Below are 14,748 nucleotides of genomic sequence, written 5' to 3'. Positions count from 1 at the left end.
TAATCTAAACCCGAAACTGCATTTATCATTGTTATTTCCTAAAAAATGCGCGCTTAATAAAATCAACACAACAAACAGAAAAAACTTTCGTCAAGTTTTAGTGTGACATTAGTCATAAACTTTCGATTTCTCTAAGAACCGATGTATACATGATTATATGACTTCAGCTAATGCATGTTTTTTACCAAGTTAATTATACAAAATGATGGCTAACCCTAGATTGACAACGTTCATTGAGATTAAGTACATATTTCTATTATTCCGGCCATGCATTGATGAATTTGTTAAAGGATGCCCTTCACTTCTTATGGTAGATGACACATTTCTAAAAGAAAAATACATAAGTATTTTGTTGTCTACCCATACGATTGATTCTTTCGATGATATATTTTCTATAGCACTTGTAGTAGTGGATAAGGAGTCGAACAAGTCATGAAAATGGTTTTTGGGGCATATGAAGAACCAAATAAATATCTACAACTATGATAATCCCAAGGTTAAACAACAATTGACAGTTATCTCACATAGGCACAAAGGGCTTATGTATGTTGTCCCTCGCACATGGCATTACTGTTACTATGGATATTGCATGAAGCACCTGATTGATTTTTTTTAAAAAAAAATTGGTGTACCACTTAGTGCATACTGGTGGTGTGCCACTAAAGTACCCACAAGACGTCATTATCAATTTTATATTTCAAAGAGCCATGAGAAAATTGCAGAAACATACAAATATGTTGTAAAAAAGTAAAACCTATACATTGGGCTAACAATAATTTATTTGCTAGAAAGTACAAGTATTTAACCACTAATATAGCAAAGTGCTTTAATTCGTGGATTCTTCTCCATACGTGACAAGTCTTTAATCTCACTTATTGAGAAGCTTTATCTAATATTGATGAAACTTTATGAGAAAATAACTAATGAGAAGAAAATAACTGTCATTGTGGTGTCTGAGGTAATTATAAAGATTAAAAAGCGCCAGCTAGAAGTATAAAAGCTATGCGTGGTAGTAGTGCATTGCCTCCACCATCATTACAAATCCCATGACCGAAAGCACGACTACAATATTGATCTTGAGAGTATGAAATGCTCTTGTGAAGAGTAACAGGTTAATGGGATTCCTTGCGAGCATGCCATCACATGCATTTTGTATGAGGGCAATCTTCTAGATGATTATTGCGATAAGTTCTATACAATTGAATTGTATCAAGTTTCATATATTACTTATCCATTTTATCTGATGGTTGATAATGTCCCACATGTTACTCCTTCGACCCTTATTCTCGTCTTACTACCAGCGCCAATTAAGAAAGCATGGTGACCTAAAGTGAAGAAACATAGAATGGAACACAAGGAGGTGGTGCCATACAAATGCAGTGTATGTCACGAGCTTATCAATAATAGGCGAAAACACAATTAAGAAGTAATGTGTGAGTCTTCAATGCATTTAGAAAGTAGTTTATGACATGCTTATTTGTAATTTACATAATGCTTTTTCAATATTATGATTCTTTTGTTCAAATACTCATTCGGTTTAATGTTGTGTTGTACGTTAGGTTTTTTTTTCCAGTATGTATTGGCTACAATATTTATGCAGAATGGTCAACCACTATTGTGTTGAACTTACGACAATGAAAATCTGAGGATGCACTTGCACTTGTGGATAACAGCTGATGAAGGCTATCATTGCACTTGCAAAAATGAAAGTTGAAGTTGTTTGTGTTTTGTTTTTTAAGAAGAATAAATTATGTATATAATAGGAAATAAAGTTTTTTTTATTCTTATTTTTTGAGTAGAATTGATTGTTTATATAAAAGAAGATTGATTGATTGATTTGTTTATGAGAATGAATTGTGTATATAATATAGAATGAAGTTGTTTGATATGTGTATATAACAAGGAATTAACATGTGTTTGCAAATGATGAATTTTCGCATCAATAAGGAATTTCACAAGGTACATGTGAATTTCAGTTTATTCTTTTTAAATCAGAAATGACTTTTACAAGGTATGTGTGAATTTTTATTTATTCTTTTTAAATTACAAGGGAATTCCATAAGGTACATGCAAAAATTTGAAAAACCTGATATTGCAAAAAATTTTATTCGCCTCCGCGATTCGTTAGAAAATTCGGTGGAGGTGAGTCATAATTCAAGGTTTGCGAAAATAGAGCATCCAGATGCAAAAAAAAGTTGATAAATGAAACATCATTCTTTCACAAAATGACATTACTTATACATTGCATTCATTTTATTCTTTCATAAAACAAAAATTCTCATACATTGCATTAATTCTATTATTTCACAAAGCAAAGTTACTCATATATTGCGTTCAAACTATTCTTTCACAAAGCGAAGTCACTTATACATTGCATTCATTCTATTCTTTTACAAGAATGTTGTTTCTCACTGTCTTTTTGATGTAAAAAAAATAGAGTATATGCAAAAGTATCTCCATCTCTTAGGCCTCAAGAATACTACATATCATCACATCTTTGATGGAGAGAAAACACTACACTATGTGTTGTTCTCTTGCATATTACCGCATTGAATGCTAACTTGCGGACTTTTGGTTTTCTATCCCACCCATACTATAAGATGCATGTCCTCATAGTTCATTAGAGAAGAGGCCTTAAGAATGTTGCATGTCCCACCATACCACGTGATCGAACACTGACTCTGAGATATGTCGACTTTGTGTTGATGAAGAGATACATCATCATCGTTCTCCATCCTCTATGATGAGAATGAGTTGCGGATTTCATTTTCAATGCCATCCATATCATAAGATGCTCTTACCAAAAAAAACCATCGTCAATGATTTTTTTGTTGAAGCACCGTCGATCTTCTCACTGTTGATGCTTGACTCTGAAAAAATGACCATAATTTCTCACTGATTGGAGACCACAAAAAACCTATTTTTTGTGAAACCCTAGCTTTGCTTTTATACTATTCATATAGAATTTCACAAAAAAAAAGTAATTATACAATACAGGTGCGATTGAAATAAAAAATTTTGTAATATCGATTTTTCATAATTTTTTGTAATTTCACAATACTTTATACCATACTCGTCGGTAATTTCGTAATTATCAAACTTCCATAGATTTTATGATTTTCACGAGTGATTGTGCAAAACACGTCACGAGTTTCGTAAATTATTTGAAATTTCACAATACTTTTTGAAATATCATAACCTCATATGTGATTTTGTTGATGAGTTCTATGAGTATTATTTTAGCATCATGACGTGTAAAACTCAAAAATTCGCACCTATGAAGGGTAAAAGCATCAAGAAAAAATTGAAAACCTACTATTGTCCGTTCGACAAATTTGGTAAATTGTGAAGCATTTTTTAAAATGCATCATTTTGCCGTATAGTACAGTCATTTTCCATAAATAAAATCAGTCTTGAACACTTACTCTGACCCTATAATTTACCTGACGATTAAGTGAAATTATCATATGAGGCAGGTGACGCTATTTCAAAGACTTTACGTATCACCATCCACCTTTTTATAGATGAGATGAATGGACAAAAAATATTAACTAAAAATCATACCTAGTTTTATCTTCAGTTATTCAAATTCATACCACTGTAATTGTTCTCCCTTTATCCATGGTTAATAGGTTCAAAATTATACTGGTTTTACTCGTTAAATATATTTCTTATTGTCCATTTTACCTTCATTAATCTGTCTATCGCGACGTACCACTCTATCCCATTTTCACTCAAGATACCCCATCTTGATGCAAAATCTCTCTCCAATCCTATGACCACTTCTCTATGACATACCCTCATAGACTCATAGTACACCATCCTTCAATTTCGTGTTGGAAGATGGAAGGTCGTGCAGATAAGCGAGACAGGCTAAGTATGATTTTACAAGAAATAGAAAAAGAAAATAGAATGGGAGAAAGAGGAAAAGAGGTTTAAGGGTAAAATTTACTTTTTCTTGATTAAATAGGCCAAACTATATATCTCATAAGCATTAAGGAATCTTATAGTACGCCTCATAGCCATGAACAGATGGTACCTTTAAGTTGAAACCCGTTATGTGCCTCGAATTCATGCAAAAACCAAGATTAAAACTGTTCGATATTCTTTTTCGTAGTATTTGGTGAGTCACCTGAGCTACCTTCCAAGCGTTGTCGAATTTCAATAGATGCCATAGTCATGAACAGATGGTACAAAAACATTTTTTGGCTTTGTTCATGCCCCAAGCAAAAACTGAGGTTCAGATATCCATCACATGGGGTGAGTGATCTGAGTCCACAGAGTACCAAATTTGGTCAACTTGTCCAACTCAAAGGCATATAGAGCCAACTTGTAATAATGGAAACTGTGGACCAAATAATAGAGAGAGAGAGAGAGAGACCCAAGTAACACTTCGAGAAATAATTATGAAATGCGTTTCTGTACCATGCCATGGAAAATTTGCAAACAATGACAGAATCACCATATGGGAGGACATGATATACAGGTGCAACTCACTGCACCAAAATCAAACACTGACCATCTCTATCATCATTGCCATGCTTGTTATCTACCATCATTGCCGTTGTGATTGGTGCCAACCCCATCACCACAACCGACATCTTTACCGTAAGTTGAGAAGAGCATTTTACAGGGAACCTGCATGCCTAATCAAAACTAACAACACTACTATCCTGAATTGCCTAAACAGATCTCGTAAAGTAAAAATCAGGGCAACTATAACGGCAGACTTCAGTCTTGCTGGTTTTATGCACAATGCAAGCTGAAGTGCTTTCAACATGACCCACGACGTGTTAGGCGGTACCATTTTCATTGGGGTAGATGCAGTGCCAATGACATTGTCCACACAATTATCAAAACTCACTTTGGGTTTTCACTTTGGGCAACGGACTTTATTATACAGCTCAACTGTGTCAGAATGATTAGGATCAAGACAAAATGCTGCGCGACAATCACGTGTGGCAGCATCAATCTCCCCCATTGATTCATGGAAGGCTGCTCGCAGGTGAAGCAGCTGTAAGTCGGGCTTGAATGCAATCACCTTGGAAAGTTCTGTGATTGCCTCCAATTCCTTACGGTCATCCATTAGAACTGAAAATAAAGGAGTGACAAATGTTAGTGCTGCTACTATATGTATGACCATAATGTACTACTAGAAACCACTGAATAACAAATGAATGAAAACCAGGGAGCCCCAAAGGGGTTTGGTGCAGTGGAAGGGGCCTTGGCTACTAGACGAGTGGTCAGGGTTCCATTCTCATAAGTGCCAAACCCCTTGCATTAATGAGGGCAAGGGATAAAAGTCAAGGGGTAAGCCTTTGCTTATCCTTTGCTCAGCCGAAGCTGGGGGACTGCTTGGGGGCAAGGGGTGCGCCACAGATTTACACCATCAGGAAAGTGACTGTAAGTAAGGCAGGCTTAGCCAGCATGACTAGGTCTCTGAACCTGAGGGTGGTTTCCCGTAATTCATGGAAAAAGAATGAAAACCAGGGAATATTCCACTCCTCCAGAAACCCACTATAGAAGTTTTCAAATATTCTGCTGGGCTCCCTCAGCAGAAATGTATCATCTGTTAAAAGTAATAAAAGACGAGGGATTCATCAAATATCAGCCATTTAGCAATCAAATATACACCCTTAAGTTCCTCCAACAACCGGTTGTTCAACTTGAAAATCAAATATGAAAAGTGGAAGTCCAATCACTAGACATACAAAGTACAGACAATGCTCACTAAACCACTAAACAACTCTTAAACATCATTTCATAGAAACTTCTAAAACATACAAGTCATACCTTTAAAGATTTGTGTTCATAATAAATTTGAAAACTTTTTCAGTACAACAATCCAGTCGTGAAGAGTAAGCTTCTTAGCTATCTGGCCAAAAATCAGTTTTTTTTTTTAAACACCACCACTTAACTAAGCTCCAACTAGAAAGGAGGATAGGTTCCCCCAATCCCCATAATGTATGGCTCTTTTAGTACTTTACACCAACCATACAAGCAATTTGGTCAATTTAAGAGAAACACTCAGCCTATAGATGTTATTTGAAAAGAAAAGTTTTCCGATTGAATGGCTTGATTATTCAAAGATCCTTCTTTGGGTCGCCCATGAGCGCAGTTTTCCATACTTGTCAGAGTTTTCAGCATTTAGTGAAAAGGAATATTATATAGGCCTAAAGGACCCTAAATTTAGATTTTTTTCTCGCTTTGTTCCTGGCAATCTGCACACCATCCAAAAAATCTTTCTTTAAATTTTATTCAAGTCAATCATATTAGAATCATTCAGATTTATCTTCTTTCAATGATTCACATATATAATGGCCCTGTTTTAGCTTTGCAGAGCCCAAAGTTTCTAGGACAGTGGTATACATATATTGGCTAAACTTGATTTATTATACACTCTAGCGGAAACTTATAAGTGGGAACTTCATTTGATTAATCTGATCCCCACAAATGCATTCAGCATGGTTCATTTATTAGAAGTCATACTCTAGATTGAATTGTTCCAATGTAAAAACACAATTTTTCAATCATGAAATTTTGATGCGTTATGGACCATTTATTTTGAAGCTCTTTAAAAACCTACTTAATGCAATGGGATGATCCAAAACATGTTTTTGACTAAAAAAACCATGTAGATCATAAGGCTTCATCCATGATAAGATCAAGAAACAGTGAAACAGATGCGTGGTTTCTACCTAGGAGCAATTGCATGTTAGCCCATAAACAGTGCTCTAGTTCCCTCATCCTAGTGTTACAATATTCACATCAGCAACACCTGTGCCTAAATGTTCATTTGACAAAGTCTTGACAATATCACTCTTGAACACAAGACGTACAGTTGTTTCTCTTGTCAATAACATGCAACTAACATTAACATCCCTGGCTCATATTTATGATGTGTCATAATGTAATGTCCCATATGTTACATTCCAAAGAGTAAGGACTAAGGAGTATAGGTGGATGCTGTCTTTTATTCTATATATACTAAGAGTGTTTAAAAATCAGCCATCATGATACAAAAAGCCGTTTCAACATTTGCAATTAATAAATGACAAATTATCCTATTGCAATTAATTTAAAAAAAAACAGGCCACAAAATAGAAACAGCCAAATTAACAGAGATGAATAAAAGGGGAAAAGTTTATTGAGATATTGGCAAACTGTAACAGAAAAACATAGCCCTCATTCCATGTCTTGATGAATCCAACAGATATCTAGATGAAAATGTAGCACAACTATTACCACTATACACAGTAAAATTATTCTCATCCCGCATGTAAAATGAGAGCATTGTTGTGCACTGAAAGATAACTTGAGCTTAGAGCATGAAGAAAGAAATTGCAATATAACACAAACTCTACTTGATTGGTATTGCAATTCAAAAAGATGATTAAAGAAAAACATTTATCATCACACACATTCTAATTGGTTGCCATGCTAACCAGGAATCAGAGTGGTTTCATCCAATTGCCAGGGAATCTATAAACACTTAGGTTCAACTTCTAACTCTGGCTGAGCCTCATCATGTTAGAATTGAATGCAGGAGGAATATATATCCTGATCTAAAATTGTACCTCAATAACTGCTTTCAATCTACATTCTTTGCTTTTCTGATTTAGGATAGCATTAATCACGATAAGAACACAAACTTAAGGATAATGGAGGTATTATTATAAAAACACCTAATGTGTTAGTTTCAAAAGGGCAAAACAAATAAAAGAAATTCCACAAGAATGTTCTTGAATGTAGATGAATGAGCTTACCTGCAGCTCTATATCTGTAGGGATATGTCCTTAATGGGTCTAATTGTGTAGCCATACTTAGATCATTCTTTGCGGAATCACGATCACAATACTCTGAACGTTTTTCATAGGCTGATGCATTATTTCTTGCTTTTTTAATGAGCTTGGTCATCTCATCATAGGCTGCTTTTCTCTCATTTTTAAGATGACATACACGCGCAAGACCCTGATGCGCTCTAGTATGCCTGATATTAAGAGCATTTATGTAGCAGTTTCCCGCAAGATCCAGATTACCGCAGTCTACATAGACACTTCCAAGATTGTTCAATGCCTGAAGGAGCAGAAATCACAAGAGATATCATGACAAAGAAGCTAGATTGCAAAAAAATGGTGTAAATCCCTACACAAGCTCCTATGATCAATACTAACTTGTCCTTTACGAAGACCATCAGATGGGCATTTGAGAGCCTCCTCAAGAAGCTGGATAACAGTGGATGACGATACTGGATCTAAATTTGTATCAGCCAAAGCATAAGCCTTGAGGAAAAAGGCCTCAAATGACCTCTGGATAGAAATAGACTCCTCTGCCTTAGCCAGTGCCTCTTCACGATAGCCAGTGTCATACAAAATCCATCCCTCATAAACAAGCCTTTCATGCTCAGAGCTTGAATTGTTATGAGCCAAGCGCAAACTACGCATTGCTGCCTTCTGACAATTTAACCTAAATGAAAACATACAGTATCAAAAGATGAAATTTTGGAGTTAAGTCATTCAAAACCTAGAATTAGTAAAGGGAAATCTTCCACTTTTAGACAATATACAAAACTGCACGAAATGCCATGCATTGGATACAACATACTTAAAAGGGAATGTGAAGTTATCCATAAGACCAATGAAGAACTGTGTTTTTGTTTTTAATTCATTCACTGGCTTTTGAAAAAAACAGACTCATTTATTCCAGCAAAGTGTACCTTCTGCTTTAAGCCAGGAGATTCCTGTATTTGGTGAACCAGTAGCTTAAGGACCAGTAAGCCCATTTGACCTTGACAGAAAATTTTAATGATACTAAGTTGCTGAACTATATTCATGGGAATGATTAAGAATAATAATAATTTAAAAAATGCCAGAAAGCCATGAATAGATGGATGTAGAAAGAATAACCGTCTTTCAGTGTTTGGCTCCATAGTCTCTGAGATGCAGAACAAAAAGATCTATCCAACAAGAATGCAACTTGTCACCCATTTAGTCAAACTGGCTATGCACCCATGACAGACTGCAGCCCTTCAATTGGGGTAGTATGCTAAGATATATTCAAATCAAATCCTAACAAGAAGTTCCATAGCATCAAAATCTTGAGGAACCACATGATATTATAGGAAAATAGTCATGGATATGTATGTCATTTCACACAAGAAATACTCTTGTCGAGTTGTTTAGAAGACCTACAGCCAGCTTGAAAGCATGATTGGTTTCCTAAACTTATTATGAGTAGCAAAACCAAAAGGGCATCCTCTGTTAGTAATAGGAAGGATATAATAGTCTTTTTCAGTCACTTTAAATTACTATTTTCTATTATCCTAGTTGGAAGAATAGAAAAATTATGATTTCTTCCTTCAAAAAAAAGTAAAGAGATGTTTGATCCTAATCCAAGACATGATCTCGCTTCCCATCTCTCTTCTCTTTCCCTTGCTCTTTCTTTCTCTACTCTAATCCCAACTAATGGATTGACAAAATCAAGACTTTTCATACTCAAGTAAAAATAAATTCCCAGTAGACAGCATGTTTATAACATTTGAAGCATAGTCACCTATATCATTCAAGGTAATTTCTCGGCGAGGGTTTTTCTCAGAGATATTCAAAAGGTGAAAATCTCTGGAAAATCTCGAAAGCTTTAAAAATTGAAAAAATATAAATATTAGTAAGAAAGAATAGGTTTTCTATTATTTTCCTTACAAAAACATAAAGAAACAAGTTTTAAAAGTTTTCAAATTACAAAAGAAACAAAAAATGGGAAAACAAAACTGAAAATATATAAAAAAAAGTTTTTTTTAAAAAAAATTGCAAAAATATTGTGATAATATTGTGATATTATCACAATATTTTCATATTAGCAATATTTTGAAAATATCACGAGATTTTCCCGATATTATCGGCTACCTTAAAATATCAGTATTTCTCGCGCTATTTTCAAAATATCGCCGATATTGGTGACAGTGATCTGAAGATCTGACAACCACATTAGTTCACTTATATGCTGATGCAAAAAAAGTTTCTCTGTGTGAAATTCCCAGATGGCTCTACGGTAATCAATTGACATCCATTGAAAACAGCAGTGTCAGATAAGCAGAAGTAAATCCAGCGATGCCATGGGTGCCTAAATCCTAGCCTCCCTGCGGATAGGCATGAGAACCCAGACAACCAGCTTCTGAAGGTCTCTTCCAATGAAGAATAAATAGATATATTCACCCTACCGATTGAATGTCATATTACTTCAACAATGACCAGATTCTGTCTGTCAGTGTCCTGGATGAACAAAAAGATGATTGACACTGCCTTCATTTCAGATCCACCATGTGGAAATAAAAGATCCATGGGAAGATCAAATCATTACTTAAAGCTCATCCCAGATATAACAAGAGAAGGTTTAAAATGCTTATGATGTAGATGAGAAAATGGTCAAATAAGAGACACAACATTGCATTGGAAGAATATGACAAGTATACCAAAGGACTGCATACCATCATCATTTAGGAATCCAATTGGTTCCAGAAGCTGTATTCATGTACGCAAAGTTGAACCTTAAGGTTCTATTGAATTACGATAAGTTTGGATTTTTGTGAACTGGAAATTTTTTATGTCCATGCTGAAGCTGTCAAATACCTGATCACCAATTGCCTGTCTATAGAACTTCCTTATCCATTCTAAAACAAACTAAGATCGTTGTTTAATATAAGAAAATTATGTTTCATGCCAGAGCTGTCAATATATGAGTACAAACCAAGAGAGAATCTTTTAATTTTCTATAGTAGAACAAACTCAATGAATAAAAATCCATGTATTGTAGAAGAACTATCGAATATAGCTGGGGGCTACTTCGGTAAGTTATTTTTTCTGTTTTGGCCAATATTAAGACTGCAACTGATTGATTCAGAAACCTAATTGCAGATAAGCATTATCAGAGCTTTAGGGCTTCTTAGTATATAAATGTGTCAGCCCACAGTCACAAAACTTATTAAAGATGACACACTCAGGTTGGGAACCACAAATCCATGGTGGTTGACATAACCACATCCTCTCAAGAAAAGAATATACACACTCACAAACTTGAATGCTAAATGAATTTATGCATGACTTGAACTAAATACAAGGTTAAGCAAAGGTGAATAAAGATTGTTATATAAAGGGTGATTCGATTTATCACCAATTACTGTAACCACTTAAGAATTACCACCCCAGGCTCCTTTCTATATGAGGCAATAGTCAGCACATGGTAAATAGTGGAGTTTTTATTTGTAATTATATCAAAAGATAAAAGTTCAGTTTCTATGCAAACAATGTTGTTTGTTTGACATGACCTGCAAAAATAATAAAATAAACATAAGAATAGAGCAATAGTATATTAACAGTAATGAACCATACTTGCATCAATTAATTAATCCATGGTACTTAAGATGCAGATATGGATGATCAGGAGGAGGACAAAAGTTGGCAATGGGTCTTAGTGATCGCTTCAAAAAGAAAAAAAATTGCCGATGGTGGTGATGATCAAGATGATCATGACAGCAACGTCAGAAGGTAATGACAAAAAACAGGGACAAAAATTTATAACTACAAACCTACCGTAAAAGAAGGAGAGATTGCCGAAATCTAAGCAGGCTCTTTCCAGGATCATTCTCCAGCATTTGATGAACTACAGCAAGAGATCCAATATCATCGACAGAAGACCACCGATCATATAGTTGCATCCAGCAATCAGCTAAGTTCCATTGTTGAACACGATAACTGAGAAGATCAACTAATTGGTCTGCACAAATTTGTCCATGGAACAGAACATAATTAGGATCCAGGGTGAGAAGTGCTCTGATGTCACGTACAGCTGATTCATAATCTTCAAGAGAAAGGTAGAACCAAGCTCGCAGTTCAAGGCAGTCTGGCGAAACCTTAAACCCCAGAATCCTGTTGATCTCTGCAATAGCTTCGTGGGCCTTGTTGTCATCCATCAGTGCTACTGCTCTGTATTTATATGGGTATGAAAGAGTAGGATCCAGTTCTGTGGCTAAATTCAAGTCCATCATTTTCTCCTTGCCAATGCAGTAGAGAGACCTTTCTTGGTACATCCAGCCAACTGCTGCTGATGGTGATTTGTGTGATGCAGTAGTGGTGGAAATGAGATTGTTAGTTTGCTTGTATGCGGAATACTTGTGGCCCCTTTTGAACTTCGCTCTAGCAACACCTGCTAAGGAGTAAACATGTCCAATTTCAGAAGCAGCTTCAAACCAGTTTTGAGCATCTTTATATTCCTTTCTTTCAATCATCACACAACCCAATTGGTGCAAGGCAAGCTCTTTCTGCCACTGTGATGTAGCACACTCTCCTAGTCTCTCTAAAAGCATAACTGTAGTGTTGGATTCCATGTCTTCATCCAGAGCTACCTGACTCAAGAGGTAATATAAAGCGAATGAAGAATGGCCCACCATATCTAATCTTTTTCTGCCCTCTGGGCTACAAAGCAGTTCTCTTACATCCGGATTTTGCAAAGTCCTTGGAAGTTCTCGTAAGAAAACCTGCAAGCAAGCTGCTACAAGCAAATGTGCACTTTCTTCCAAACCATATTCCACAAATATAAGAGCATCTTCAATAGTAGATACAAGAGCGACAAGATACTTGTCACATGCAGATTTCATATGCTCACAACAAAACTTATTCGAAAAGTTTAGGAGGCTGAGTACAACATCTGGACTAAAATGATCTAAATTTCCTGTTCTACTGAATCTATCTACAGCTCTCATACTAGTCGAGGATATCTCATTGTGTGAAAAGTTGATATTTTCCCTACATGACTCCCTAAAGCAACCATAGAGCAAAGTATGCAGAGGCATGGAAAGTGCCGCTATCTTTCTACGAACACAGCGGATTTCTTCATCTCCTATGCAGAAATATACGTAGTCCCCTTGCACATAGGAAGTTGAACATTCACTCTCTTCTTCAACCTCCTCTTCAACTTCAGAAACATCGCCCATGTGAACCATTCCATCCAAGTAAGGGTCTATATGCTGTTTAGGTTTCGGTGGTGGTCTTCTACAATTGCAAGGGTCAAACATGATGCCTGGATCATAGCCTTCAAATAGAGCTGCATTAGGGCATTCTATCATCCTTCCGCTGCAATTCATAGACAATGCACCATCTAGCTCATCTTCCCGCCTCTCGTACTTCAACCAAGCAGCAAGCACAACCTTTTTATGAGGATCAATAGCATGCTGACGTGCAGATCGCAAGCTACGCCTTAGCAGTTTGGGATCTGATATGCCTCTCAAGACAATAGATTGTTCTATATACAAATCACACTTATCATCATCTGATGCATTCTCAAGCTTTGCGTAGATGCTGGCCAAAGTCTCCACAAAATCCACGAACTTTAAATGGGGCTCTATGGGGGGTTCCAACAGGTCTGCAATAGGCAAACTGCCATTCTAAAACAATAAAAAATCAGTGTAAACCTTATGACAAAGCTATTTCTAATGAATTTAAGATGCAAACAACAACACGAATTCCATTTCAACTTGGCTAAAATCATCTAATGCCAAAGAATCATATAAGTTGAGGATGATCAAAATGCGCAGTAAGAAATCTGTTAAACAAAAAACAAAAACAAAGAATCAACAGAAATATCAATCAAAAGGAATAACTGATACAGCATCACATTACCCGTAAGGAAGAAGAGATTCTCCGGCGGAAAGGCTACGATTATGGGAAGATTTGCATCGGAGCGAGTTCGTCCGAGGCACCTGTTGAACCTTATCACCAGGATTCACGGCATAAACCTGGCTGCCCTTGCACCCATCTACCAATTTAAGACTTTTCATCGTCGAAAGGAAATTGTACTGCATCCCCACCTGATTCTTTCCCAATAACAAACTCCCTTATCCCCAACACTCTCCTATCTCTCCCCTCCAAAAAAAAATGCTACCAACAAACCGAAAACCCACCTTGGCCCCCTTACCGACTCCCCATCAAACCAAAACTCCCAACTCTTCAAAAACCATCCAAATCAATCAACTGAAAGCGATCTTCAAACAACCACATTTACAACAGAAACAAAAAAAGGGAAACCAAAGAAGCTGATGATCCGCAATGATCACAAACCATACAACACCTTCGGAAAGCAAACACAACAGATCATTGAGTTGAAGCCTGCATCACCGAGGACACCAAAAACACAAAAAAAAAGGGACAAGAGGAGAACATAACACAAACGATGATGCAGGCCTCTCCTATCGATTCTAGAAGAACAGGCCCTTTTTGGCTTTGGGGGAGTGAGTTTTCTTTATTGATTCTATGCAAAATATTAAAAAAACCAAGATAGATAGATACCAATAAGGAATATGGAGAGAGAGAGAGAGAGAGAGAGAGAGAGAGTTGCTGACCTTTTCCCCAAAACAACGCAGTGAAATCGAGTTGGCGGCCAACCAACCAGTTGGGAAAAGGTTGTTAAGTCGGCCGTTGGAACCGAAACAAGCAACAACTCCTCCCCCTCCCCCCTCTCCCCCATTTTCTCTTTCTCTCTCTAGAAATGTTTTTCTTTGTTTTTTTGCATTTTTTTTCAGAGTTTCCAAGGTGGACTTTTAACCACCGTTGGATCTGAGCATCACGCACGAATCTGAACTCTAAAAAGTCGTCGCCTGTCCATCTCTCCTCTCCATTTCACACGCCTTCTTCGCTTCTGCACACCTTCCCTCCCTCTCCAACCACGGCATCATCTCAACCATCCATCACACATACAGCT

The 14,748-nt window shown here is 36.5% G+C and overlaps 1 protein-coding gene across 1 annotated transcript; it reads right to left on the bottom strand.

Annotated features, from left to right (window-relative positions):
* Window positions 1-4,404: 4,404 nt before the first annotated feature.
* LOC149846360 (ethylene-overproduction protein 1-like) lies at window positions 4,405-14,514 on the bottom strand. The gene is made up of 5 exons (XM_089996322.1): window positions 13,671-14,514; window positions 11,586-13,427; window positions 8,175-8,466; window positions 7,767-8,076; window positions 4,405-5,091 (listed from the first exon to the last, which is right to left on the bottom strand). The coding sequence occupies exons 1-5, from the start codon at window positions 13,850-13,852 to the stop codon at window positions 4,874-4,876; spliced, it is 2,844 nt and encodes a 947-aa protein (XP_089852448.1). The 5' UTR covers window positions 13,853-14,514; the 3' UTR covers window positions 4,405-4,873.
* Between the last annotated feature and the right edge of the window lie 234 nt (window positions 14,515-14,748).

This window comes from Nuphar pumila, chromosome 2 (assembly GCF_984573655.1).
Source record: "Nuphar pumila chromosome 2, dmNupPumi1.hap1.1, whole genome shotgun sequence".
NCBI classification, from domain to species: domain Eukaryota; kingdom Viridiplantae; phylum Streptophyta; class Magnoliopsida; order Nymphaeales; family Nymphaeaceae; genus Nuphar; species Nuphar pumila.
Note: the sequence above shows the minus strand (reverse complement) of the source record. Positions and strands in the feature narration are given on the sequence as shown.

Bases quoted from the DNA above. Each gene is read 5' to 3' on its own strand.
- LOC149846360 (XM_089996322.1), bottom strand. From the start codon at position 13,852: ATGCAGTACAATTTCCTTTCGACGATGAAAAGTCTTAAATTGGTAGAT. The intron at 13,428-13,670 runs GTAATGTGATGC...TTAGAATGGCAG, and splicing joins GAATCTCTTCTTCCTTACGG to TTTGCCTATTGCAGACCTGT. The intron at 8,467-11,585 runs GTAGGTTTGTAG...GTTTTCATTTAG, and splicing joins CAATCTCTCCTTCTTTTACG to GTTAAATTGTCAGAAGGCAG.